Below are 26,532 nucleotides of genomic sequence, written 5' to 3'. Positions count from 1 at the left end.
TTTCCATTCCTTATAATCTTCCTCCCTTACAGAGAGTTTCAGCAGCTCTTACCCTGGTCTTTAGCTCTTCAGCCTTGCACCCTTACACTCTCCATGCTGATGGGCCCATCATTAAGACATCACAGGGGAAGCTCTGCACCCTCCTGCAGGGTCTGAAATGGGGAAGCCACTGCTGGGGGCTCCTGTTCTGCTCCACCAGGTCTAACACTGCTCCCTCACTTCAGCCTGTGCTTCCCACCGCTAAAGAGTGGAACCCAGCAAAGAATCCACAATGGGTAATTTCTACAACAGATTTAGCCTTTATCCCACCCAGAACTGAATACACACGAGCACGTCCTCATGTCTTCAAGCATATTCACTTTTGGAAGAGGCTTGCCTTCTTTTTTCCTTGTGGACTGTTTTTAATGCTACGCGTCAATCACAAATGTTTGCTGTGCATGTTAAAAACTGCTGTTTGCTAATCAAATAATGTTGAGTTGTAACTGTTGAAGTAAGTCTTGAAGAACGGTTTCTGGCCCTGAAGTGCATGAGCATGCAAGTATCACTGTCATGTGTAGCACATACCCCTTTAAAATGTGGGTTTAATATTTGCATATTCAGTTTCCATGAACATTTGTTCTGGAGTAACTTGGTAGCTTGAAAATGGGCACATGAAGAGGAGTATAAATGGGACCCAAAAACAAACTAGGAGAATGTACTTAAAAAAAAATTAAAAATCACTGTTTCATAAAGCAGATTTTTTAATTGCCAAACTCTAAACATGAGCACTGGAGAGAAAACAAGGAAGTGTATGAGTCAGAGATTCTCTCTTTTGCATGCCACGCTTGGTGCCAGATTTGTGGAAGCAGAAAAGCAGCCAGGCGCAGAAGCAGGGCTGAACATGGCCACAAAGAAAGCCCTATCTGGGAGGTTTTCTCTCAAACTGTGAATCAGCAACATGTGGGCAGGGACCAAGCCAAGATCTCTGCCAACACCCTCTTCTCTTCACTGTGGGGTCCTGCTCACAGAATCGCCGTGCTTCTGAGAAGAGGAACAAAAATTTTTTAGAAACCCCTGGGCATAATGTAGCAAGACTAAGCCTAATGTAGCAAGACTAGGCCTAATGTGACAGAAACTCCATAGAGAAACAATAGCTCTGTAGAGACTGGACATGAGGCAAAGCAGGATGCCTTTGGCTGGCAAGCTGGGAAAGCAGGATGTTCCGCTAAATGAAGAAAGAGCTACATGACTTTTGCTGAGTAGTAGTGTAAGGAGCCATTGAAGGAGGAATGTTATTTTTACAAACTGGGGACCTGGCACCTGACCCCAGCTGTGGGGGGGGAAGTACTGAAAGACATCAGACTATGAATCCTTAATGTAAAACAAAGTCTCTTCAAACTAATCCCAGAATGCAAACTGATTACTGTATTTAAAAAGTCAATCTATGGGGAAGGGTCATCAAAGAGCTAGGATTCCATATTTTAAATAAATCAACAAGGGGTGAAGGGGGTTGTTCGAATGAGATGAATGAAATAGGTAAACAGAGGCAGGCGTCGGGTAGTGTGTAAACCTGTCAGTACCCAACCAGTGGGCAACCAGAGAGGGAATTTGTGTCCAGGATTCACGGGGATATAAGCAGGGGCTTTTGGCCCTATTCCATGTGCCTGCCTTTAGTAGAACACCTGGTCTTGCAAAATCGTTAATAGAGTATGCTTTGCTCAGAGATCCTGCCTGGGGCTATTATATTGGCAAGGTAGCACAAAATGACAATATGCATGATCAAGAAATTAGGCCAAGAAGCCGACACCGGGGGAGCAAAGACCCAGACACCACTACAGACCACTCGATGCAGGCTCTCAAATACCGAAGATGGACATCCGGGAAAGGGCGGGGCTATGTAAATAATTTATGTTTAATGCATTAACTAAGTGGTGGAAAGAAATGTATATGCCATAGGCATATGTAATGAAACTGCCTGCTTTTTAACACTTTCAAAACAGTGTTAAGGACTCTTTTTTGCCGACTTTCCGGTACCACAGCAGCCGGGGGCAGGGATAAAGGACAGGTGGCTGCCGCCCCACAAAATAGCGGCCCCGCCTCGCCCCCACCCCGTCGGAGAGCGCCTCACGCCCCGCCCTCCCAGCGCGCATGCGCAACCCCGCTCCCGGCACCGGGGAGGTGTCCTAACCGGGCGGAAGTGACGAACAACTAGGGGCGGAAGAGGCGCAGGGCGTCGCTTCCTGCTGGGTGCTGGGGCGTGGCCGGTTCGCGGCAGGTGAGAGGGGCGCGGGTTCGGCGAGAAGCGCGTGCTGGGCTGGGCGCGGCTGCGGCGGGCGGGCGGGGTCGGGTCCTCGTCCTCCCCCTTTCCACCCCCCTCCCGGTTCTGGTCCCGGTGCGGCCTGGCCGGGGACACCGGGCGTCGGTGGTGCTGGGGGAGGGCTGGGTGTGGGGAGTTCCCCGCGGCGCAGCGTGGAGAGCGAACGGCTCCGGTTGGGCTCAGCGGCAAGGAGCCGGGGCTCGGGAGGGGGCCGTCCCGCCCGCTGGGCCTGAGCGGGGCAGCGGGGCCTGTCAGCGCCTGTGAGGGGCTGCCGTGGGGTCTGTGGCCTGACAGCCAGCGGGGAGACGCTTCTGGTACCCACAGGCTCCGGCCCTCGGGGACTCCGCGAGGGCCTAGGGAGAAGAACTCAGTGACGTGAAATGAGCCGTACAGAGCCTGTTAGGGTGCGATAACGGGTCTAGAAAGTCTTCTTTTACACGTCTTATGGGGTGCTTCAGTGCTAAGCACTGTGCCCTTGTGACCAGGAAGGCCAGTGGCATCCTGGGGTGTATTAGAAGGGGGGTGGTCAGTAGGTCGAGAGAGGTTCTCCTTTCCCACTACTCTGCCCTGGTGAGACCACACCTGGAATATTGTGTCCAGTTCTGGGCCCCTCAGTTCCAGAAGGACAAGGAACTGCTGGAGAGAGTCCAGCGCAGGGCAACAAAGATGATGAAGGGAGTGGAGCGTCTCCCTTATGAGGAAAGGCTGAGGGAGCTGGGGCTCTTTAGCTTGGAGAAGAGGAGACTGAGGGGTGACCTCATTAATATTTATAAATATGCAAAGGGTGAGTGTCATGAGGATGGAGCCAGGCTCTTCTCGGTGACAACCAATGATAGGACAAGGGGCAATGGGTACAAACTGGAACACAGGAGGTTCCACTTAAATATGAGAAGAAACTTCTTCTCAGTGAGGGTGCCAGAGCACTGGAACAGGCTGCCCAGGGGGGTTGTGGAGTCTCCTACTCTGGAGGCATTCAAAACCCACCTGGACACATTCCTGTGTAACCTCATCTAGGTATTCCTGCTCCGGCACGGGGATTGGACTAGATGATCTTTTGATGTCCCTTCCAATCCCTAACATTCTGTGATTCTGTAAAATAGACTGGAGGTCCTGTCAGGAGCCTGCGGATCTCAAGTTGGCTATGACATATGGAACACTTAGACTCAACATTGCACTTCAGGGATTGTGGAGGGCAATGTCCTCCTTCCACGTAGCTTGGGTACCCTGTAGAGACATGCAGCTAGATGCTGCAGCCTGAAGGGAGTCGTGAAAAAGAGTAAAAGGTGACCAAGATAGCGGGTCAGAGGGCTCTGGCATGAAGGTTAACCAATTTTGCCTCAGAAAGTTAGCTAATGGCTTGTGGTAGAGTTGTGATGGTTTTGTACTATTCCAAGTACCAATTGGTTAGCACCCTGTTTCCCCGAAAATAAGACAGGTTTGGTATTCATTTTTGCTCCAAAAGGTGCTTACTTTTTTTTATGTATAGCTGCCTGGACATTATTTAAATTGACTTTTTAAATTAACTGTGGCTAGGGCTTATTTTTGGAGTAGGGCTTATATTTCGAGCATCCTCAAAGATCTTGAAAAATCATGCTAGGGCTTGTTTCCAGGGTAGGTTTTATTTTGGGGGAAACAGGGTATTAGTGATCAACTAATTCAAAGAACACCACAGATGTAGAAGGCGGAACTTCTAGTCCATTAGTGCATCAACCCAGTTTGCTACCTGGAGTACTGGCTAATCAGCTTTAATATTGGTTACCTTTAAGTTGCACAAGGGCATGTTCCTCGCTCCCAAGCTGGCAGCTGTGGCATTGTAACTATTTGTCAGATAAAAACATGTTGTCAGTGTTTGCAAGTGAACCCAAATGCTGTTGTGACAAATGCATTTATTGTATTAGTTTTTTTCTATGTTCAAAATAAAGAATGAGTCAGCCAACAGTAAAAAGAGTGCAGGGCTACTAGACCTAGCTGTACACATGAAGAAAGGCTGCTGATGGATGTAGCAAACATTGTGAATCCACATCCAGCAGTGATAATCATTGTTAGTATTTATATTAGTAATAAACAGAGGTCCTGTTGTGGTGGAGTTTTCCTCCTTTTTTTTTTTTTTTTTTTTTTTTAAAGTGGTGTGGTTCAAATATTGAGTGGTTGAACAGCACCTGGATGTTTCCAAAGGCCTCTTTCAAAAGAGAGGGCTTTTCATCCCTGAGGAGTAGGCTGATTCTTGATTCTACTCAATTCTACAGTGCAAATGCCAACAAATAACGTGGAATCATGCTGGCTGTGGTTGTGGTATTCCACGTGATTCAGGCAAATATCAGCTAGGGTTTTGCTTGAGATGACCTATTTATTTCATTTAGGTGGCGCAGCGGATGTTACTGGCAGTGACTTGCAGGCTGGATTGACCTGTCGTGAAGTAGATGAGGTAGAAGCTAAAACTGCCCCTATTTCTTGCCAGTTCACTGAATTACTGAGCCTTCCTTGAGCAGTGAAAGGAAGCGGAGCGGATAGTGCTGCTCTTGCCAGAGGCAAGGGCTGGAAGCAACCTGGCTTTGGCGTGTCCTTGTAGAAGCTTTCTGCATTTCAGCTGTCGGGAGAATCGGAGGTGTTCTAGTCAACTGTCCCTTGCTTAGACTTTCTTTTAGGAAGGTTAACTAGGGGCTGATAAAGTCTCGTGATTTTTTATTATATTTGTCTTGTCAGAGTAGTAAAGCTGGGATGTAAAGGTTGCCCAATATACCTCTATTCCTGGGATGCTTTGGTTGTGCAGAAATAGCTACAGCTCCAAAGAGCCCTCAGGCAGAAAGATGCCTGAGGTACTCTCAGAGCAGCACAGGCTTAGCATCTGCTGTCCTCTATCACTCTGGATATTTAAAGTGAGTTTTTAAATCTTCATTACTTCACATAAAAAGTGCTGTTCTCTCAACTCAGGAGTTTGTTGGCAAGAAAACTGAAAGCAGATAATCCCTGGGAACAACTCAGCAGTCTGGGTTCTGGTTATACCAGGTAACTGCAGTCACTTGTGCTCAGCCTGAGCAGTAAAAGAGAAGGGCAGAAATTGAGGGTTGGAGAAGAATAGTACTGAGATAAGCCTGAAAGCAAGGCAGATTCTTTTTATATAAATACATATATATATATATATATTTAGATTAAAGGTAGCGTGCAGAGGAAGAAGAGGATTATGTTTGAAATTGTGATGTTTCCCATGGCTGTGGTGTATAGGCTTGAAGGGAATAATTTTTATCAGTCAAAAAGCAATTTCTATAGCTAATTAGCTCTGCTTAGACCCCTTCACAAGATAACCTTTGCCAGAAAATAGTCCATCCACCAGCTTGTTTAGCGGGTTACTGATTCCCCAGGTGTCATTCTTTTGACCCAGCTTTTTGTCAGCTCGTGTTATCCAGGCCACCCTGTAGGGATATTCCTTCTAGCAAATGTGAGCAGGCTTGAAGACACTTCCTTACAGTGAGTTTCCTTCCTGTCACCTTACAGAAATGCAAGCATTCCCTTTGCTTTTAAATATATCAAATGGACAAGAACTGGTTTGCTTGCTAGTTTGATTTGGTTGTTGTCTTCATTACATATCTCAGGATGTGTCGTAACACATTCCTGAACCTTGGAGCAGAGGGTACTGAATGTGGAGGTGAAAAATAAGACATTGCTCGTTAGGGTTTGTGGCAGTGTGATGTGGCAATGGTTAGATCTGCATGTATCTTCACTCAGCAGGAGACTGAAACTGATTTTTCATCAGAAAATTAGAGGGGAAAAATTAACTGTTTGGGGTTTTTTGTTTGTTTTGTTTTTAGGAAAGTGTGGTGGGTTTGAAAGTTATGTATTTGTTGCTGTGGTCTGATAGTAAGATTGAGCAGCTCCTAATTTTTCTGAACCAAACGTTCTGAAGGAAGCTCTACAGCAGCGTTTCACCTAACTTGCTTTTGAAACACTCCAACATCTAAGAGAACTTATGGAAGGGAAGTGACCTTCCAAGGGACTTTGGGCATAGCCTTCTGTGTATTTCAGGCATACAAAACTGGAGTGCTCCCATTTAGGAAATCAAATGAAGAGCTGTGCCTGGATGTTTTGCGCTGGGATTCTCAGCATTACTTCTTATGTCTGTACTTTATGTGTAGCTAAGCTGTTTCTTAGGCTTTTTTATAATAAATAGTGGGAGGAAGGGAAGGCAGACAATTAGCACACTGCTTTGGGTCAGTTTTAGATGGCTGCCTTAGAATCAGATTAGTTGTTTGTTAGAGTGCCTGATGGTCTTTATTAATAATGAAAGCCAAAGGTGACAGTTCCAGAGTGGGTTTTTTGGTTAACTTTAGATATCAACATTTGTCTGTCAAAATTAGCTTTATTCATCTGGCTGAAGGAAATAAATTTCAGGCTGCACGTAGAGGACAGGACTTTCTCAGCAAGGTGCTGCAGCCCACAGCTCCATGCCTCGTGGCAGCACGGGCTGATGTCTGTGCTTCACAAAGTAGAGCTCGATATTGGGAGGGAAAGGTTGTGCTGAAGACACAAGTGACTTGGAGGCCGCCTTAGCTTGTGAAGCTAAGAATATCGACATGCATCTCTAAATTATTTTAAGCCTCTATCTTTCAGATTATCTTTAAAATATAACTTAAAGTAATAGCATTCTGTCTTCTGGAGAGACAATGCTGCTGGCGGGAAACCAAATCCTGCAGTTCATGTGCATTTAGTTACCTGTCAATGATGTCTTTGCCTTAATGTCATATTGCTCATAGATTTCATCTGTCTTTAGTAGCCTCAATACCTACTGTTTCTTTCAAAGCAATGTGTCTGAGCCAAAACTTTGACTTCTTGAGAGAAGCTTAAATACTTAAATACTTGAGAGAAGCCTTAAATACTGGGCTCACACTTTCAGAAGTAGGTTTTTGACAGGTCAGTGACTTTCCTTTGGAAACTCTGACTGCTCAGGAAGGATCAGGTACAGATACAGGTACAGCCTTTATTCTGGAAACAGAAGGATAGGACAAACACATAAGTAGCAAGGGGTGTTTGTCAGTCTCTGATACCGCCTGTGGTCCAGGGAGACAGGTTGCTATCAGGTACCCAGTTTACAACCTGTTACAGCCTATTTATTGTGTTCCCTAGGGAACTAACTGGAAAAAAAAAAAAGTTTTGAGATTTTGGATGCAAGCTTCATACCAGAGTCTCACTGTTTCCAAAAGTTAATATCTTCATAGCATTACCTTAATACCTTTTTCTAGTACAATACTGGTAGTCAGTAGGTAGAGTGAAATATCAATTTCAAATTGAATGGATCTGGGGTGCCTTTCAAGCAGATCCCAAGGCTGAACTAAACAGCCATCAGCAGTACATAGATTCAGCTAACAAAAAGACACCTAGCACTGTAGCTGACATTGTGGTGCAACATGATGTTCTTGGAGGGTAATGCCTATGTAGTAACTGCCAATAATTCCACACCATTTGGATATGGAGCACTGAGTGGCGTTGGGTAGTTAGTGGCTGCCTACCAGTGCTGCAGAAAAAGCTTTTCCTTTTCCTGCAGCTGCTGCTAGGACAGATGAGGTGAGATGGCGTCAGTGATGGAATCCACTCCTACCATTGCCAAGCAGCATATTGTCCCACAAGGCCAGGACACGCAGTGTGTGAGATGCAGCATGAGCCCCCAAGTCCTCCTGAGCATCAGGTCAGGCTCCCCACTGTTCTGCTGTTTCTGCAGGGCTGTGGTGTGATGTGGGAGGCTGACTCCTCTTGAAAAGATCTTGGCTGTTCGGGCAGTCCCGTATCGATGGGCGACTTTTGGAAATATCAGTATATAGTGGGAGATGCATTGTGGGATTCATTTTTTATACAGACTATTTTGTTGTTCTCTTGAGGTAATGCTATACTGTAAGGACAGGCTGAAAGTGTGACATTGATGAGGTTGAGTAAGTAACTCTCTTTCTAAAGCTGGAGCAGAGGACCAGAAATGGTTTTTACAGCTGCAGCTAGGTTAACTTGGTGGTGTAGATGTGGCCATGATGTGCTCCTGCTGCTCTGAGAGGGAGGGAGAGCAATAGCGTCTAAAGCTTATCACTTTCCTGCACCCCTTTTTAGTTGTTGTGCCTGGGGAGCTCCAGCTGCCCAATTTAATTCACTTGATGAGAGTGGGCAGGGTGGAACAGCTGGAATGGAGAGCTCTCTTGCTCCAGAAATGGTACTGGGAAGTAAAATCCTAACCAACACCAGGCCCTCCAAAGGTGAAGAAACCCCCTTCTTCATAGCTCTGTCTAAAATAGCTACTAGAGTTTTGGAGACCCAAAGCAATAATGTCTACAACAGAGTTTGAGGATGCTACTGTAAGAGATGTCTAGTAACATGAGCACCCTGGTGGAATACAGGCTGCTACAAGGCCTAATTATGGTCTTATTAATGCTTTCTTTCATCACTGCCTTCCAGCCTTCAGATGGTGATTAGACCTATTTATAGGGGCAGAGTTCCTTAATATTCAGCACAGTGCACCTCTTGCCAATCAAATCAGTACCATCTGCATCTTGGATTGCTGCTTAATAACACTGTAGAACATGGTTAATTAAAAAATATAAATAGACTTTTCATCCTCTTAACTTCTCAAAGTGCTTCTCTCCTCCTCCCTTCCCTTCTCCTCCCTGCCCCCCTCACCCCAAAAGGTAAAGTTGGCTTAGCACAGGGACTGTGGCGAACCTCTTGTCTCACTGCTGGAAATACGTCCTGCTCTCCTACCCAGGATAGTTACTTCTTGTGTGCTCTGCTGGAGGACTAAATTTCATCCCCTCTAGTGAATGTCACCATGGAGCAGAACAATCATTTGCTGCACAGTGAAATACCCTGTTTCCCTGAAAATAAGGCAGGATCTTATATTAGTTTTTGCTCCAAAACGTATTACTTTTTTACATGTATAGCTGCCTGGACACTATTTAAATTGACTTTTTTAATGAACTGTAACTAGGGCTTATTTTTGGAGTAGGGCTTATGTTTCGAGCATTCTCAAAAATCCTGAAAAATTGTGCTAGGTCTTATTTTCGAGGTAGGTCTTATTTTTGGGGAAACAGGGTAGGACTTGCATCTAGGCTCCTGTGCTGCGTTAAGTCTCTCTTTTAAATGCAGTAGACTCACAGTAGTATGATTTATCTGTGGAGGGCAAGATGCTAAAGTAACTTTTTTTTTAATTAGTAGTATTTTGTCCTTGGAGGAACTCATTCTGATATTTTGTTGGAATGGCCTCTAGGCAAGTGTCTAGTACAACCAATGTGTGACTTGAATATGACAGCAGATTTCATCATGATTTGAAATTCTGTGGGAATCCTCTGTGGAAAGTAGAGAATGAAGATGATGTAGTAGTATTTTAAGTACAATACTACAGAGTACTGTAGGTGAGTGTACAGTAGAAGTTTGTGGTGAGACGCACAGCAGACATTTTAACAGCTGGGAGATTTGTGAGCTCTAAAAGCTGCATTTAGGTGTTGTGAGCCATGTGCTGATGTAGTGTACTAGACTGGAGCAGAGGAAAATGAGAATAACTGAGGTCTCTTATTGTCAGCCAGGATGGGACAATGTTTGTCCAGGTGAACATGACAGAAAGTATTACGTGTAAGAAGGTACTGTCAGCAAGGGATTTAGGTTGAATTCTCACTGTGAACCAAGTTATGGATGAGACTCTCCTCTCGGAGGAGACAGCACTTCTCTCTACTCCATCTTTTGAATGTGTTTAATCTTAGCCTGTAGTTCATTTGTGACTTGGTCTGTTGCCGCTGTGGAACCATCTTGGTGGTAGCAGTGCAGTGGTGTGTGGTGCAGGATGTGCAGACTTGTGTTTCATTGCATAGTACTGGTTTCTGCATCCTTGCAGGTGGCTATGAGGCATTGATCTTTTATTAGGGTCCTACAAAGGAGAGACATAGGGCTAGAGACAGCCTGTCACCACTTCTTGGAGATGTTACAGTGTGTGGTAATTAAGGGGCTTTAGTTCATGCTGCCTTTCCAGTGCAATGACAGAAACAGCAGCACAGTAATTGCTGAAGCAGCCCTTGTATCTTTGAAGAATACACACTGATTTTTTTTTTTTTTTTTTTAAGTATTTAAGCCCTCTTCTTCCCTCAACTCCCTTTTTTTAATACCATGAAGTTTGTTAAGGAAACAAGTGGTGGTGGTGGTAGCTTGCTCTATCCTCCCTTTATTTTCATAGTTAAGTATGCATCTGGTAAGTGCTTGTTTTATATAGAGCTTTACATTCTCTGCGTGTGTTGAGGGCAGCTAAATTATTTTCTTAATGTTGCCTTTGTTTATGTTCCCTTGAAAAATCAAGATATTTTAAGGTTGTAGGGGGTTTTTGTTTGTAGATAATAATGTCAGTGATTGGTCCTCCTTAGAGCAATAGTTTCTAAAGAACTTAGAGGAGTGCTGCTTCTTTTACAGACTTCATTTGCTCTCTAACAAGTTCTCTTAGGATTAGCCTTGACATAAGGAGTTTTATTCTTGGGTTCAGGGAGAAGTAACCCAAGAGGTGAGCAAAGTAGGTGGAACATTTTTCTACCTACCCAGAGCAGTGAATTGCATACTTCCTTCTTTGGGTTCAGGGCTGCAAATCTCTACGTAACCATCTGAATATTAGATTTGTCTGTGATAATTTAACAGTATGACCAGTTGCTCATTCCAGATACTTGAAAACCCTGGAGTGCTCAGCCTGTATGTGTCCTGGTGTAAGTCTTTTGGAAAGGTAGGGCAGTCTGGTGGAGGCTGATCTTGCAGTTCCCACTGCTGTTGTGTCTCTCAGCTTTTGCCAGTGTGAATGTTGGAACTGAGAGGTCGAGAGCAGCCCTGGGTGCAGAGGGGTATCCACCAGCCCTGATGAGCTTTGTACCGGTTTGCTTAAGGTTAAAGGTATAGGCAGATTAAGGCAAATCTGAGCAGTTGCTAGCTCTAGTCAGAACTTCTAAATCAGGATATAGCACTCACAAGCAGGTGGTACAGTGAGAAAACAACCTTTTTCTTTTTGTTTGCAATTTAATAAGGCAAATTAGGTTATTATATAACACTGGAGCACATTTGTCTTGATCATGAAAGTTGACATAGAAAAAATAATTGAATAGAGTGGCTGGAGCTCCCAGATGCTGCAACTCTTTTTCCAGAGCCTCTTTGATCACAAAAAAAGAGCCGCGTTTCTATTTCTTCTGCCTTGTGTGACCCACAGGTGGTCACACCACTAATGATTAAATCTCTTGGGTGATCTGACATCTGCCTGTCTGAATCATACTTGCTTTGGGGTTTCACATGTCCGTTTCTCACTGCAGCATCTGAGTATTTCATGTCGGATGTCATAATTCCAGCATACTGTGCTTTCTGCTGAAACACACCAGCTTCCTCTTAAAGATTCTGGAGTGATACTAGAAGCAGTTTGTTGCTTTGTGGAAGTCACTTCCATGTGTAAGATACGAACAGTGTATTTGCACCTTTGATGCATATGTTACGTGAAGGCTTGGCATCCATTGGACAGGGAGAGAGAGCTGCAATCTTTCTAATCTTCAGCGCTTTGTTTTTATGTGATGCCTAATTTTGATAGTGGAGCATGGCAAGGAAATGTGTTTCTTCCTTCTCAGTGCACTGAATGTTGAGATAAGAGTTGATCTTGCTGAGTGACATTCAGTCTTTGCTTTCCTTCCTGACTTTTGTTTGGAATATTTTGGCTTTTCCCTATTAAAATCTTCGTTGTTCTTGTAGTCCCTGTCATGGGAAGCACTTCTGCATTTATTCAAAGCACATGGTCAGGTCTTTGATGAAAGTGTTTGTAAAAATGGCTTATTTCTAGTTAGTTTGGTCACAAGAAGTGATAAATAGCAGTTGTAGCATGGGATTTCACCTGAGTCTTGCCATTCAGAAGGGTGTTGCTGTTTTTCCTCTTTCTTGCTATAAATCTCTAATTTATTACCTTGCACAGAAGGGACTTCTGTTTTATCTGTCTCTGGTAGCAGTTCCCACAGTGTCTTCCACATTTCTCTAATGTGTTTATTTTTAGGAAAGTTGAGAATCCAGAGTTCGTGTGAGAGGCTGCATTGAGAACCTGTGAAACTGAAGTTACTGACAGCTGAACTGTGAGACTGTAAGCAGGAGCACCCGGGGCTTCCCCTGCTTTACCCCACTCCTGTGTGCTCTTCTTTCTACAAGGGAGCAGCAGGTCCTGAAGAATGTTTTGCAGCTTCTGAGTGTGACAAAAGACATGGTTTGGGAGTAGCTGGTGGAGTGCTGAAAGTGCAGAGGCTTCAGGGAGTGCTTCTGAGTGTGAGCATTTGTCAGTCAGCAGCTGAACCGAACTTGGCTTCAGAAAGGTCATTAGGAGAATAAGGATTGGCGAGTGCCTGGGAAATCATACTGGGGCTGTATAATCTCATCTGGCTTCAAGAGATGAAAAGCTTGGCCTTCTCATCCTATGGGGCAGGATTACCATTACACGGTAATGGTTTTGATAGTGAAGCAAGTTCAAGAAGTCCCCTTCTTGCCCCTGCTTCCCACTCTGTTCCATGACTGGGCAATTACAGCTGTTTCTCTGGCTGTGGTAAATCAGGTCATTGAACTGATCTGAGTTAAAAATAGGCATCCCAAACATCAGCAGCATTGATGCAACAGAAGAGTTGTGACCAGGGGCAGGGAGGATCGTAAACTTGCTTTGCTGCCAGAGCCAAAGCATCTTGTAACTGCGCACTCACCGTGTTATATGGTCGCTTTGTTCTGCATTGTCGGTCAAATAGTAGATTTGAAAGCACAAAGAGTTCAGGCTTGGCTGTGGTCAGCAGATCAAAAATTGCCATCTCAAAATTAGCTGCACTCCTCTCAGATTGACTTGTATGTTTTACAACTCTAAATAATAATTTCCTGCCTGCTGAATAGGCCCAGTCAAGAAGACTAATCAGTGTGCAAACATTGCTGCTAAAGAGTGTGGATACAGAGTCTGGCTGCCAGTGATGCATGAAGTGAAACAGAATGAGTCTGGGCTTCCTGCAGCAGAGCCAGGTCTTCTGATGGCTGGGCTTGATTTTTCACATTTGTTATCTGCAGAAAGGCTCATAGGTTTCTTCCTTCCTTTACCTGTCATGATTAATTGTTAAGCATCCTCCCCCTTCCCCTCAGAAAACATCTCAACCAACCCCCTCCACCCCACTGCAAAATCAAACAAATACCCCTCCCAAAATAACAAAAAACAACAACAAAAACACACACAAAAAACGACACATACACAAAACCAACAAAACAAAAACAAACCCAACAACAACAAAAACAAAAAAACCACTAACCAAACAGAAAACCCCACAAAAACAAAACAAACCCAGCCACATCACATTTACAGAAAGTCTTTCCTAACCTGCTGTGGTAGTATCAGAAAAGACGAATTCGGAGAGGATCTATGGGATGGTGTTTTGTAAATATACAGGAAAGGCTGCAGGCAAGTCTGATCTTATATTTTCATTTTGTGAAGCAAGACAGGGAGTTCAAGAATGTGCAAAGACCCCTCTAATTTTCACATATGAAACTATTGGTTTATGCCATAACTGTCTCTTCAGGCTCTTGTTTTGTGATTTCTGCAGCATGGCTGTGTTTCTATGTTATCCTCAGCCTGCTCTGCCATATGGACTGGAATACAGTTTGCACACAACAGTGCTCCCTGGACCAGCCCCTGCAGACCTCCAAGTACCACAGAGGAAATGTGTAGAGTTCTGAGACATCTCTGTCTGTTTCTGATACTTACTTTTTGATAACTTCTTTGTTTTGCATCTCTTCAGCTTAAGATTTATATAGATACACAGCACTGTGCGTGATGAAGCTCTGTAATGATGAGCTTTAGACTGTGTTTTGTTACAGTCTGAATGAGTAAGACATACAGAGATAACAAGTTTGAAGGCAGGTATATAGGCCTAGCAGCAGAATTTGGGTTAGAAAATTGCATGGATGCTCTAATCTGTTCATCGATGAGGCTGTCCAAACAGTAACCTATTTATGAGTTTACAAATGGGTTTCTTCTCTGCATCCTCCTTCATGTCCCGGGAACTTTTTTGTTATTTTTGTGAGTAAAAATGTTTTGGGAATTACTGAGGGACAGGTGAGGAAGGCTGTCAGGATGGAGCCATGGGTAATGCACAACCTTCTGTCTGAGCTACAGAGCAGTGGTGTTGGCCCAGCTGCGTCCAGGAGCAGGAATACTGCTCTGGTGCATGTGTTGAACACGGCTGAAAGACTTCAGTGACTGTTCTGGTTTTATATGTGAAAGGATCCTAAAATAAGGAGGCTTCTTTCAAGATAGTTACTAAGGAAAAACCCAGTCACCAGAAGCAACGAGCAGCTCTTGGGAGTCTCAGGAAGGAATAACTCTCATTAACAGACTGGGAGTAAGGGCATGTGTGCACATGCATGCTGTCTAATTTCATAGCTGCTGTTCTTGGAAGGGAGGGTGGTTGTGTGTCTTGGAGCAGAAGTGTAAGATGAAATACTACATTTTGTTAATAGGGTTGAATGACCTGAAATAGATCCATCTGGAATATGAGGATGAGAAGAGGGGACAGGGTGATTTCTGATGAGTCTTGTCACCACCTTGAACCGACTTTGCTCCAAAGTATGGTCTTTGTTTTCAACCCAGTACTGAGCAGAGATTTGTCAAGTATCCTGCTAAAAATAAAATTATGGCTCCCAAGAGCATTCAGATAAGCAGGAGACTCCCACCTCACTGTAGCTGCCTTGGATTTATTAAAAATCCAATATGTCAACCTTACTACTTGCGCTTTTCTCCTCAGCTCACTGATTTCTTTGCAAAAGCTTTCCTAAAATATTTAGGGGAGCAGAAACTGGAAGTTCTTGAATAAAGGATGTGATAAAATGGAAGTGTGTTTACTATAATGTCTTATTTGCTCTTTCCTTTAGGCACAATGGCTACTATAGCCCAGAAGCATTTTTTGGAAGGGCAGACGTACTCAGTCCCCTTGATCCAACCGGACTTACGCAGGGAGGAGGCAGTTCAGCAGGTGGCAGATGCACTTCAGTATTTGCAAAAGGTGTCGGGCGATATCTTCAACAGGTATGGCACTGTTACGTGGGGGCTGGGGACTCAGCATTCAGCAATGGGAAACAGAGTGCTGTGATAAGGTTGCAGCAGTGAAAGGGCACGGCATGGGCAAGTAATGGAAGTTCACAGAAGAGATAAAGAAGGGCCAGATGCATTTCAATAAAAGTTTATTGGATTCGGGTCTGTCAAAGTTAAGCATAATGAAATGGCTGCAGTTAGCCAGACGTTGTTATTAATATTTTATTCAGTGGCAGACTCCCACAAATTGCATTACTGCTTCTACTGTAGTTGTCCTTTATTCCTTCTTGCTCGTGTTTTAAATGGTAGACTTTCTTATTTAGAGTATGTTGATGATAGATCTGAGTTGTACTTGGAGCAATGGAGTAGAAAATGTCTCTTTGTTCTGATCTCTGGGACTTACAGACTGTTCTCATTGGGCTTCTGGTGTTCTGCACTTCTCTTTTTGTATGTTGGGAGAGCTGAGCACATGAGACTGCCCTCGCTACAGTCTTGTAATCCATGTAAACTGTCCTCATCAAGGATTCAGCCCAAACTTGCCATCTCTGCCGTGGTCATCTTTAGGATTGAATCTTTAAGACTACCTGTATGACAGATGAGAGAGATTCATGTGTTTGCCTACAAATGATGATAGATTGTGTGGTGCATTTTTTCATCCAGTCCCATATTTGATATCTCAGTACCCTGAGATGGTGTATCCTATCATTGGTAATGACACAAATCAGCATTTATATTCTCATAGCCTGATTAGCAAAAGCATTTGCTTTGGTTTTACTGGGGATCCTGACTACCTCGTTTGATTTATTATGTTCTGAGCAGGAGCATGGCGTTCTTTTGAGTTTTTTTGGGAAGTCTTTTGATTCTTGATAGTGATACTTCGAAGCACAACCTCTGGGGAAAGAGTGGTCACTACGGCTGAACTCAGGCCATTGAGGGAAACATGGGCTTTCCATTGGAATAATTTTTATTTGGGCAAGAACTCCTGGAAAAGGGCTGTGTATAGGCTGGATTAGGTTGACCACAAGGTCTCATTCTTTTGTGCACTTCTCAGTATGGGAACCCTTAATGATATAAGGCTGGGAGAAGCTTTTCCAGAGCTGCCAGAAACGTGTGGAAGACACCTCTCAAACTTGGGACTGGTTGGCAGTGCTGTCGGTTTCTGTGGGGCAAATAAAGCTATTGATACAACAGGAGTAGTTCTTTCTCTGTCTCTTTTTTTTCCTTTTTTTTTTTTTTTCCCCCTCCTACTCACTGTTTTGTAATGCAGTACCCTGTAATTTCCCTGGGGAGACAAACCTGCTGTTTTGTATGCAAGTCATTCCTGAGTCCTGAACAGTGACTGTGATGCTGTTCCCTCCCTCTTTGGTGCACTCATGACTTTTAATTACCAATTTTTTCCAACAACAGAGGAGGCTTCATTGGGTTCTTTGTTTGCTTTGCCTTTCCTCTGAGGTCTTGGCTCTCTGATATAATTAATAATGATTCAGTAATTATGCAGGCTTCTGATTAGAAGTTCCATGACCTTGGTTATTCTGTGCCAATCAAGGGCAAAGCTTTCAAGGTGAGAACTTTGCCACTTACTGAAGAGTGACCTTTTATCCTCCCTTTCCTGAGATAAAGTAGCTCTATCTTCCATTTCCAGGAAGGAGCTGCCTTATCTGGGGAAGCTGACTGTTCTGATCTGCAAAACAGCAGCTTGCAATGTTGATGGAGAGGAAACTTGTTCAGTGTGGCAGACTCAGCTGAGTGTGTCAAACTCATTACTTCAGTACTACAAAGATGCAGATGTTCTGAAGTTGTGTTGTGGGAACAGTTGGATTCGTACAGTGCTTTCAAGAGTGGCAAGCCGATTTGTAATTTGTTGAAGGTGGAGTGAAAGAGTCTCTCTCACTCTCTACGGAAAGAGGAATCTTTCCGTAAACATTTTTTTTTTCCATGTTAGCTGATCAAAACTTCTGCTTTGAGTTGTTGCTGACATGACAATTGAGTATAAATTCTTAAATGAACAGATCCCTCCATTGTGCAAGGAAGGTGCAAGGAGCTTTTTTTCTCTTTTTTTGAAACTGGCAGAAGGTAACTGTGGTGCTGTTGTGGTTGAAGAAGAAATATTCCCTGGGCCGATCAGTGGCTGTGCAGAAGCAGCCTTTGTGAAAATTACCTGTGGATTCAGGCTTCTCAAGGGGATACAAGAAAGACACCTTTGCACTTGGAGAACTGGGAGAAAGAAGATAATCAGCTTTCTTCCCTTTCCCCCTGGTTTGGGGATTCTGCAAAATAACCCCTGAGACAAGTCTATGCCAAACTGTTTTCTTTCCAAATGCTTTCAAACAAGCTGACTTGCTGTCAGGTTTGACTGTGGCAGGATACATGGTGAATGAGACACTTCACCAAGTTCCTTAGTTTGTAGAGAATCAAGGGATGTGCAGTGCAACCACTCCTCTCAAAAAAAAAAAAAAAAAAAAAAAAAAAAATCCCAAACAAACAAAGAACCGCCGCAACAAAATACCCAGTTAAACTGTGGCTGAGTTTCAGAACAGACTCACTGGAAGCAGCCTTGGAGGGCAAGTCTAGCAACCCCTAGCAGCTAAATCTGCTCTGTACCTTGCTAACAGTGCACTTGGACTGCAAAGTGGAATCACAAAGAAAGAGCGGGAGTAGCTCAACATCCCTCTCTGCCTTATTCCTCACCCTTGGGAGCAGGGACCCATTTGGCCTCTTCCACATGGAAAACAGCCAAGTGCCACATACTGCAGAGGGAGAGCACAGACCTGCGCAATGCAGGTTGATGCCTGAGGTCAGTACAGTCAACAGTCCCATCCTCTTAGAAAGTCCTCATAGTGCTGATATCAGTACTGTGAGAAAATCAAGAGGTTGCACGTACTTTCCAGGGTTGTGTTTTGGCGTAATGGAAGTTTTAACCTTGTGTGTGTTAACTGAATTCATGTAATTAATCTGCAGTAAAGATCAGATTCATCGCCTGTAGCTACTGAGATTTTAATACATATCATTACTGCTTAAAACATAAATATTCTGACGTAGCCTAACTGACATAATTTCTATATGAGTTTAACTCCTGGACTTTTAAAGAGGGCTTTTGATATAGGTCACAGGAGGCAGAATGACCAATTTAAACACTCAATTACCCACTAGTCTTTCATCTATTTGTTTTCATCGTTACCAGCATTTTCTGGGTGACAGTTTATGTTGGAATCCTGTGCTGTGAATTTTTTTTAGAGGAATGCTGCTGTTCTAAGTACTCTGGTAGGTGGTGGGTTTAGCTTTCCTGAGATGCCCCCCTGGTTAACTAGGCTTGCCCTTTGGGATTTCTAAATTTCTGAGGAGACTTTTCATTGCCAGGAGATGTTAATAACCTCTAATATGTCACTTCATTATTCAGAGTGTACACTTCTGTATAACAGATTTGTGGAAAATTGGCTATGCAAGTTATCTCATGGAGTGCTATAGCAGTAGAAAGAAAACAAATACTTGAGATTGGAACTGTATTATAAAGGTCCCGGTCTTCTTTGTCTGTGATCCAACCACAGGTTGCCCAGTATACAAAAATTTCTCATCCTTGTGCTTTATTTTTTAGTTTAAGGAAGAATTTATGTGTTGATCTTTTTAAACATCCTTATTCAGTGTCTTTTGCCTGTCTGAAATAGTATTTTGCTAAACAGGCGTATCCTTCCTGTTCTTTCCCAGTTGGTTTCAAATTCATTTCATATTAAATAGTTGAAAAGTGATTTAGTATTAAACAAAGGTTTAAGTGAGAGCCACACTTCTGAAATCAGTAGTTGGAAAACAAAAGCACTGTGGAAATGCTGTAAGCATGTGATTAAGGAAGGTAAGGAGTGGCAGACTGGGCAGCAGAGCCTTAAGGGATGCTTGGGATGGGAGCAGGACTGAGACGCAAGTAGTCCTTAAATTGAAAATACAGAAAGTACAGCCTTAATCGTGAGGTTCAGTTGAGTGTTGTCCCCTTGCTTTAAGCTTATTGCTGTAATTAGTTGTGATGATCAATGATGGACATTTGTGACTGAACATATGATAAGAATGTACTTGATTTAGGAAGTCTGTGAAATGTATTGTTAAATGTTTGTGGAAACTTGTGAAGAAGGATCCTGCTGCAAGCTGTACCGTGTTGTTTGTTCTGCACAGTGGCTCTGGGATGCAGCTTGGAGTTTTAACACTGCATTGCAGCTGCTCCTCTGCTGACTGTAAGGGTTTGATTTTACTAGGAGAGCTGTCAAGAGGGCTCCATCGTGATGGGTCACTGTTCAGGTGAGTTTACACCAGGAGGGTGGCTGTAGCATAGTGAATCCATTTTTCTTCAGTTAATTTGAGTAAAAAGTCACCTCATGGTACTTTGAAGTTGTCCCAGAGGCCATCTCAGAGAGAATGCTAGGTCTGGTTTAGTGTCAGATACATCTCTTGAGAAGCTGTAGGAGCAGTCATTTGCTTAATCTTACGATTAAGCAGAAACAGTGAGGTAAAGGAGTGAGTGGATGGTCCTGCAGACATGAGGACACAACATGGGGAAGACAGGGGGAGGAATTTTGCTTGCAGGTATTGCTTGTTCTTGTAGAGACATGTCCAAGTCATGTGGATTTTATTTTTTTTTCAAGTGTAGCACACACTTTGTAAGAAACTGCTCGTTCGTTTTAGCACTCATGATTCTCTGGAAGCTAAATTTGAAAGCTTGTAAAGATGTAGCTTGAATGAGGTTCCCAAACTCTTGGAAAAACTTTAGGAGGTGACACAGGTGGGTCAGATCAGCATGCCTGGAAGGTTGGTGGCAGCTGACAGTAACAAGCATACTATGCCCTCAAAAAGAGGTGAAGGGACAGTGACTGTTCTGCAGGAGTCCAGATTACAACTCTTTCTGGGTGCTGCTAAATCCCTAAGCTTAAAATCTTGTGGGATCTGAGGCTCAGTCTCAGTTCAGATGCCTTGACAGCCCATGCAGTGGGGCAGCAAGTGGGAAGGAGCACAGATAGAGCTATGACAACTTGAAATGAAATGGGAATAGCAGGAAAGAGGAGACTAAATGGTGTTAAGTCATTAAAAGATTATTCCTTCAAAATGAAACAAACAAAGAGAATTAGCAAGACAGGATTTTTGCTCATCTCAGAAAGTGCTGAAGAAATCTGTGTCTTTTGGACTTGCAGAGATTAAATGTGTCTTTTGAAGGAGAGGAACAGAATGCTAAATTTGATTCTGCAAGCAAGATGCTTTATATGGCATTGGCATTGCAATGTTTTGATGGTTACTTAAGCCCTTGCTCTAAGTCTACTAACAACAGCTCTTCCACATCAGTTTATTTCACTAGCAGTCGGTTTATCTTTGAATACCATTCCCTCAAAAGGAGGGTGATCAATCTGTTCTGCCTTAAGTGATTGAAAGGCAGCCTTGAACTTGGTAAGAGAGCTGTAGCCTTCTGTACACTAAAGAGGCCTTCAGCATAGTTTAAAACAAGCAATTTAAAGAAACGACTGAAGTGCTTCACCTTCAATATTCTTCTCCAAGCAGACTTAAACTTTTCGCACCTAATAGCACATCCGCAAATAGTGGTGCATTTTAATGAATCACTAAAAGGCTCAGTGCTGGCATTAATGCAAAATATTCTCAAAGCATGAAATGAGTTTGCGTTAACTACAGAAAACATCCTCTGAGGAGGAAGGGCTCTTAATGGTTGAGTCTACTTCTGAAAATAAAATGATGGAATATTGTGTCCAGGATGCTGAAATGGCCATCCAGGAGCACAAAGGAAATACAAGCCTTACCCGTATTCTCAGTTACTAAAAATAAAATGAGTGGTTTAGGTGCAATGATGCTAAACTGCTGATGTAAGTTAAGTAGTTAAGTAGTAAAAAACTGAAGCAAAATGCAGAAGTTGCAGGAGAGTTGTCCCACTTCTGGCATTGGTCTCAAAGCTGCTGAGCAAAAGGAGGCGGGCAACAATTTCAGGCTTAATAGAGCTCTTGTGAGGATTCTCTGTACTTTCACAGGGCCTTTCAGGGTAGTGGAATATCTAGTGGAAATGTGAGACAGTTTGATCAAAACAGATGGCATGTGTAGCAGGAAAGGCAAACAGTAGGGAGAAACTTAGGTGCCTGTACCAAAGTTACCTATGTTTTAGTTTAGTGTAGTGTAGTTCGTGGGGTTTTTGACCCTGACAGGGTAGTATCTTGTTTGTACAGTGTGCCTTGTTAGAGAAAACTCAGTATTTGAGTAGCAGCGTTCAAATTCTTGTGAGCTAATTCTTTCCTTGATCCTTAAAGACAGGACAAGACAGACTCCCTGAGAAGACATGTAAGAAATTCAAAAGTAGGAAGAAGTGTAAGATGAATGTACAGTAAGTGCAACTTGGTAGCTGGAAGAATACCCAGTAGACTATGCATTGTGGCTTGAGCATCCTGGGGCCTATCTGTTCCTTCCTCTCTGGACAACTTCAATTCTCCTTTTGCAACTCTGGAGAGACCAGGTCGATTCTCAGAAGCAGGATCTGCTGTTCCTCAGAGGGTGGAGTGATAACTGAAAGAGAACAGAGGGAGACAAGGTTGCTGTTTCAGTAAAAGAGTGCTTTGCTTTGAAGGTGTTTGGTTTATTTTCTTTGGTCATGAGCAAGGGGAAATCCCACCTTCACTTCTAGAGGATTGATTATGGCAATTACAAATTATCATTTGTAGGCAGGGATGTTTCTGTCTACAACTGTATGGGTTGGATTTCCTGAAGAGAGGTGGCCTGGAAGAGTCTGTGATAAATCTTAGCATGCTTTATAAAAATAAGTTCTTGATAGCATAGGAACTTCTTGCCGTGCAGACTGTATTCATCCAGCAATCTTTGCATCTTGAAGAAGTCATTAATAAAAAACCACCACATTTTGTCCAATCATATGCAGTTCATGGTGGCTTTTTGACTTAATTTTCTTTACTTTTTGTTCATATTTTTATGTTTCTGTAGGCTGAAATCAATTTACTATAATCTCTAGACTGCCTATAGCTCAGCAAAATTTTTCTAAAATGTTTAAAGAGCTATGATTTTAGCACAAGAGTTGCCACATGTAGTAGCTGTAATGGTTTATTATTCAAAGACCATGTTCCAAAGCAGATAAAGCCAGTTTCAAAGCTATCTATAGAAATAAAGCCTGTAGCAGCAAGAGGCCAAAGAAACAGATGTTAGACCCACTTGTGGAGGTGAGAAGTAATTATCTTGATAAACATTGCCTTCTCTCACCAATGATTATTTTAAAACACAGTCGATTTGAAGACAGAGCTGTGAATAAGTTGAAGGATGGATCGCTTCGTATACTCCCAACTGCTATAAATTGGTTGAAACTTTTATGAACTATATCTTGTAACAAAAAGTACAGAGATGTAATTACCCTTGTTTCTACTGCTTTAAGAAGTGGAAGTGCAAAAGGACCTCTCTGCTATTGACAAGAAGTAACTTCTTGCTTACTGAACTGTTTCTGGATTGAAAAGGTGGTGTGTGAATAGGCTGGAGCCCAAGCACTGTGCAGTTTCAGTGAAATGACCTTCTTTGAAGCTGAGTGCAGCAGTGTCTGAACCAGCTGATGCTTGTGGATGTTTATGGACTTCAGGAGTACTGTCTGATGCCTTAGTGCAGAGAGGTCTTAAATGGCTGAAAGTTGTAATATTCTAGAGCATGGGAGTAACATATCCAGAAATAATAAGTGGTGGTCTAAAGATAGGTGAGAAGAGAATCGCAGAATCACAGAAAGGCTGGGGTTGGAAGGGACCTCTTGAGATCATCCAGTCCAACCCACCCGCTAAAGCAGGTTCACCCAGAGCAGATCACACAGGAATGTGTCCAGGTGGGTTTTGAATGTCTCCAGAGAAGGAGACTCCACAGCCTCTCTGAGCAGCTCGTTCAGTGCTCTGGCACCCTCAAAGTAAACAAGTTTCTCCTCATATTCAGATGGAACTTCCTGTGCTTCAGTCTGTGCCCATTACCCCTCATCCTAACGTTGGGCATCACTGAAAGGGGTCTGCTCCCATCCTCTTGACATCCACGCTGAACCCTGAAGTATGCTTTTTTGCATAGCAAGATCACTGAGAGAGCCATTTGAGAAAGAAGTAAAAAAATTTGGCAGGGGATGGAAGTGGTGGTGATCTGTCCTCCTTACCACGTGCCAAAAAGACTTGTTCCAGTGAGCAATGCAAGTCTTTACAATGGCACCAAGGGTCCACCTTTGCATGCTGATTTTCAGTTCATTCTGAAGCCAGAGCTGTGTGAGCATGTTGACACCTTTTCTAGTCTCATCTCTTGAGTGTTGTTTCAGAGTTTCTACCTGATTCAGACAGATGCTGACATGTGAATCACTTGTATGCAGTGCTTGTTTATGTTTGGGCATGCCTTAAGGCAGCATTGGGTTGGAGCATGGTGGGAAGGTGTGACAGGGAAAGGACTTTCAGAGGGTAGAGAGTGGGCGAGTTGGGCTACAGTGCTTCTTTAGCTGTGTGTTGACAGCCATGGTACCAATCCCTCAATTGGTTAGTGGGATGTCAGTGTCAGTCCATGGTCCAGGCAGTGACCTGGACCTTGAGGGCTGCCCAGAGAGCAGGAATGGGACTGGCTAATCCGAAGAAGTTTCACGCTGCAGTCTTTTAACATGGGAGCGTTAAGTGTGCATCCCTAATGTCTTCCCACAGGTATGGTGCCGGGAGACAGCTCTCCAGGAGAACTCTGAAACTCTGCTCATTGTGCAGCTGAGTAAGCTTCTTTTCCATGAAGTACTCCAGATGGCTGTGGTTTGGAAGGATCGAGATCCACTTGATGGGAGATGCAGTGGCTGAGATTTTGTCATGTCTATAAACTACAAGGACAGGAGGTGGCTGTTAACTAAAGGAGATCTGGAAAAGATATTATGAACTTCCCCATTCAGAGAGGCATTCCCTTCCCTCCAGCCACTTACCCCAAGTGGCTATAACTGTTATTCTCAGGAAATACCTAAGAAGCAGCAGATCATAACAAGTAGTCCGTGCATGCCTCACAACAAAAGAAAGGTTCCCTTTTTTCTAGTTTCTTAGCCCACAAATTTACCAATATTTTTAGATACTCCCACTCTTCTTTGTTCTTAGGGATGTGGTTTAGTGCCAGAGTTAGGTTATGGTTGAACTCAATCATCTTAAGGGTCTCTTCCAACCAATATGTTTCTATGATTCTTGAAGCAATTGCATTGTCATTCTTGTCTTATACAAAGTGATAGCTTTACCTGCTCAACCAGCTTCAGATGCTGGACTCTCACATGTGTTAGAGTAATTTTTCTCTTCCTATGGATGAGTTTTGTCTACTTGGTCAGCCCTAGAGGAAGAGATTCAAGTAAGTCACTTTGTTTTACAGGCATGACTTCTATCAGGGATCTAGCATGGAGAAAAATGTCTGGAAAATAACACTGAGTGGCTTGAAATGTGTATTACAGGCTCTCTCCTATGTAAGCAGGAGTGTGCATGCTGGGGGGAGAGTTGCAAGAGGAAACACGAGTGCCAAAGGTCTGTTCTTCACACTTGACTGGCGGATTAAATTCTCTTTCCATGGTCCTTTTTTCTGACTAGCTGTGCTGCTGTCACTGGGCCTTCCCAAATGGGGTAGGTTAGAGTTTGGGTGTAAATGCAATTGACAGTTAAAACAGAGCAGCGCTTTTGGAGACAGCAGATCCATTTGCAGATGCTAATGGAGGAATTCTTGTTTTTCTCCCATCTACATCCTTCAGACGCCATGCTATGCCATTAGGGAGAGGAGGGGATAAAAATTATTTTTGGAACGAGGGATGAAGGATTTGGATGGTAAAGTGTGTTAAAGAGAAACCCCAGGTGGGTAATTTAGTATCTTCCAAGTTGGATTCCATTGTCAATTTATCCAGCAATATGATCCTTATTCTGGTTTAATATACACTTTAAAATGCAAATATCTAGTTTTACTTTACTTCCAGAACTTTCATTTTAGATCTAGTATCAATGCCAAATAAGAAGACATGCTTGATGGGCTTAAGCAGCATAACAGGGCATTCCTTTTAGAAGAGAAGGTAAAGCTGTTGCATTTCTGCTCTGTGGTAGGGCAGCAGGAATAGCCTTTCTGATTATGTCTGAAATAACACACCAGTCATTCCAGTAGCTTAACACCAAGAAACTACAAAGTTCATGATCTCTGCCGTTCAGTTCTCTCTGTAACTTTGGCCCAATGCTTGGGTTTATTTGTTTTTGCTTCAACAACAATACTTTTGACAGTGGCATCCTGGATTTTGTTGATTCTAGAACAAATTCAGACTTTGTGTGACTTTTTTAAGGAAAGGAAGGTGAGAAGCTCCCAACTGCTATTGAGTTACTGAGCACTGGCCAAGGTTTTCTTTGTTCTTTGTAGCACATGAGTGATTTTGGAGGGAAAAAACCAACCCAAACAATGTCACAGACAAATCTGTGCCCTTCATTATGCTTTGTGCTTACTTTTACCTGGCATGAGGGGATTAGCTGCCACTAAAGGCATTGGTCCATGAGAACATTTATTGTGTATGGCACAGAGTGAGCAGTTAGGCTATTAAAATTTATGAATTTATGGTACTGGCCGCTTTGGGGTGGGGAGGGAGGTTTGAAAAATATACTGGACAAATTTGTTTTGGTATTATTCTGAAGGGAGTATTTCCATTCTTAATGACTACTTGAATCAGTATGTGGGTAAGATGAATTTTAAAAGGATAGTGAGGAAAATGAAAATGTGTGTCTAGAACTGCTTTAAAGGTGATGTCTGATCACTGATGTGCCATGGACTGTTTCATTGAAATGACAGAGCAGCTGTCAGTCCAAGCAGAGAGACATCTGCTCTTCGATGCTGTGAGAAAAGTCTCTACCTGGGCCCCAAAGTTTTTTGGTGAAAAGCAACTAGAAATCCCTCAAGAAAGCAAGCAAGTGCTGTAATGACTCAGGAAAGGTGTTAGATGGATAACATGTCATAAAGATTATTCTCATTTGTTGAAGAAGCACTTATGCTCAAATTAGCTTGTTGATGGGCATATCATAGAAGGTGCCTTCTGAGATTTGAGTGTGACTGCAATTGATTGTAGGAAAATGAAGAAGTAACACTAAATAATCTCTGTTTCTGAAGAGCAAATATTTTGAAATAAAAAGCTCAATTTACAAAAAACATG

General features: G+C 43.1%; 1 protein-coding gene across 4 annotated transcripts in view; it reads left to right on the top strand.

Annotated features, from left to right (window-relative positions):
* Window positions 1-2,187: 2,187 nt before the first annotated feature.
* WASHC1 (WASH complex subunit 1) overlaps window positions 2,188-26,532 on the top strand; it is a 46,920-nt gene continuing 22,575 nt past the window's right edge. The window contains exons 1-3 of one of the 4 annotated variants that reach the window (XM_071817382.1): window positions 2,189-2,254; window positions 12,318-12,401; window positions 15,209-15,362. In XM_071817382.1, coding sequence (XP_071673483.1) covers window positions 15,214-15,362 — 149 coding nt within the window. In that variant the 5' untranslated portion in view covers window positions 2,189-2,254; window positions 12,318-12,401; window positions 15,209-15,213. The other 3 variants (XM_065841752.2, XM_065841761.2, XM_065841743.2) reach the window with 3 other exon arrangements.

The sequence above is a fragment of the Patagioenas fasciata genome, chromosome 1 (genome assembly GCF_037038585.1).
Source record: "Patagioenas fasciata isolate bPatFas1 chromosome 1, bPatFas1.hap1, whole genome shotgun sequence".
Taxonomy (NCBI): domain Eukaryota; kingdom Metazoa; phylum Chordata; class Aves; order Columbiformes; family Columbidae; genus Patagioenas; species Patagioenas fasciata.
The sequence above is the reverse complement of the archived record's forward strand: the minus strand, read 5'-3'. Positions and strand labels throughout refer to the sequence as shown.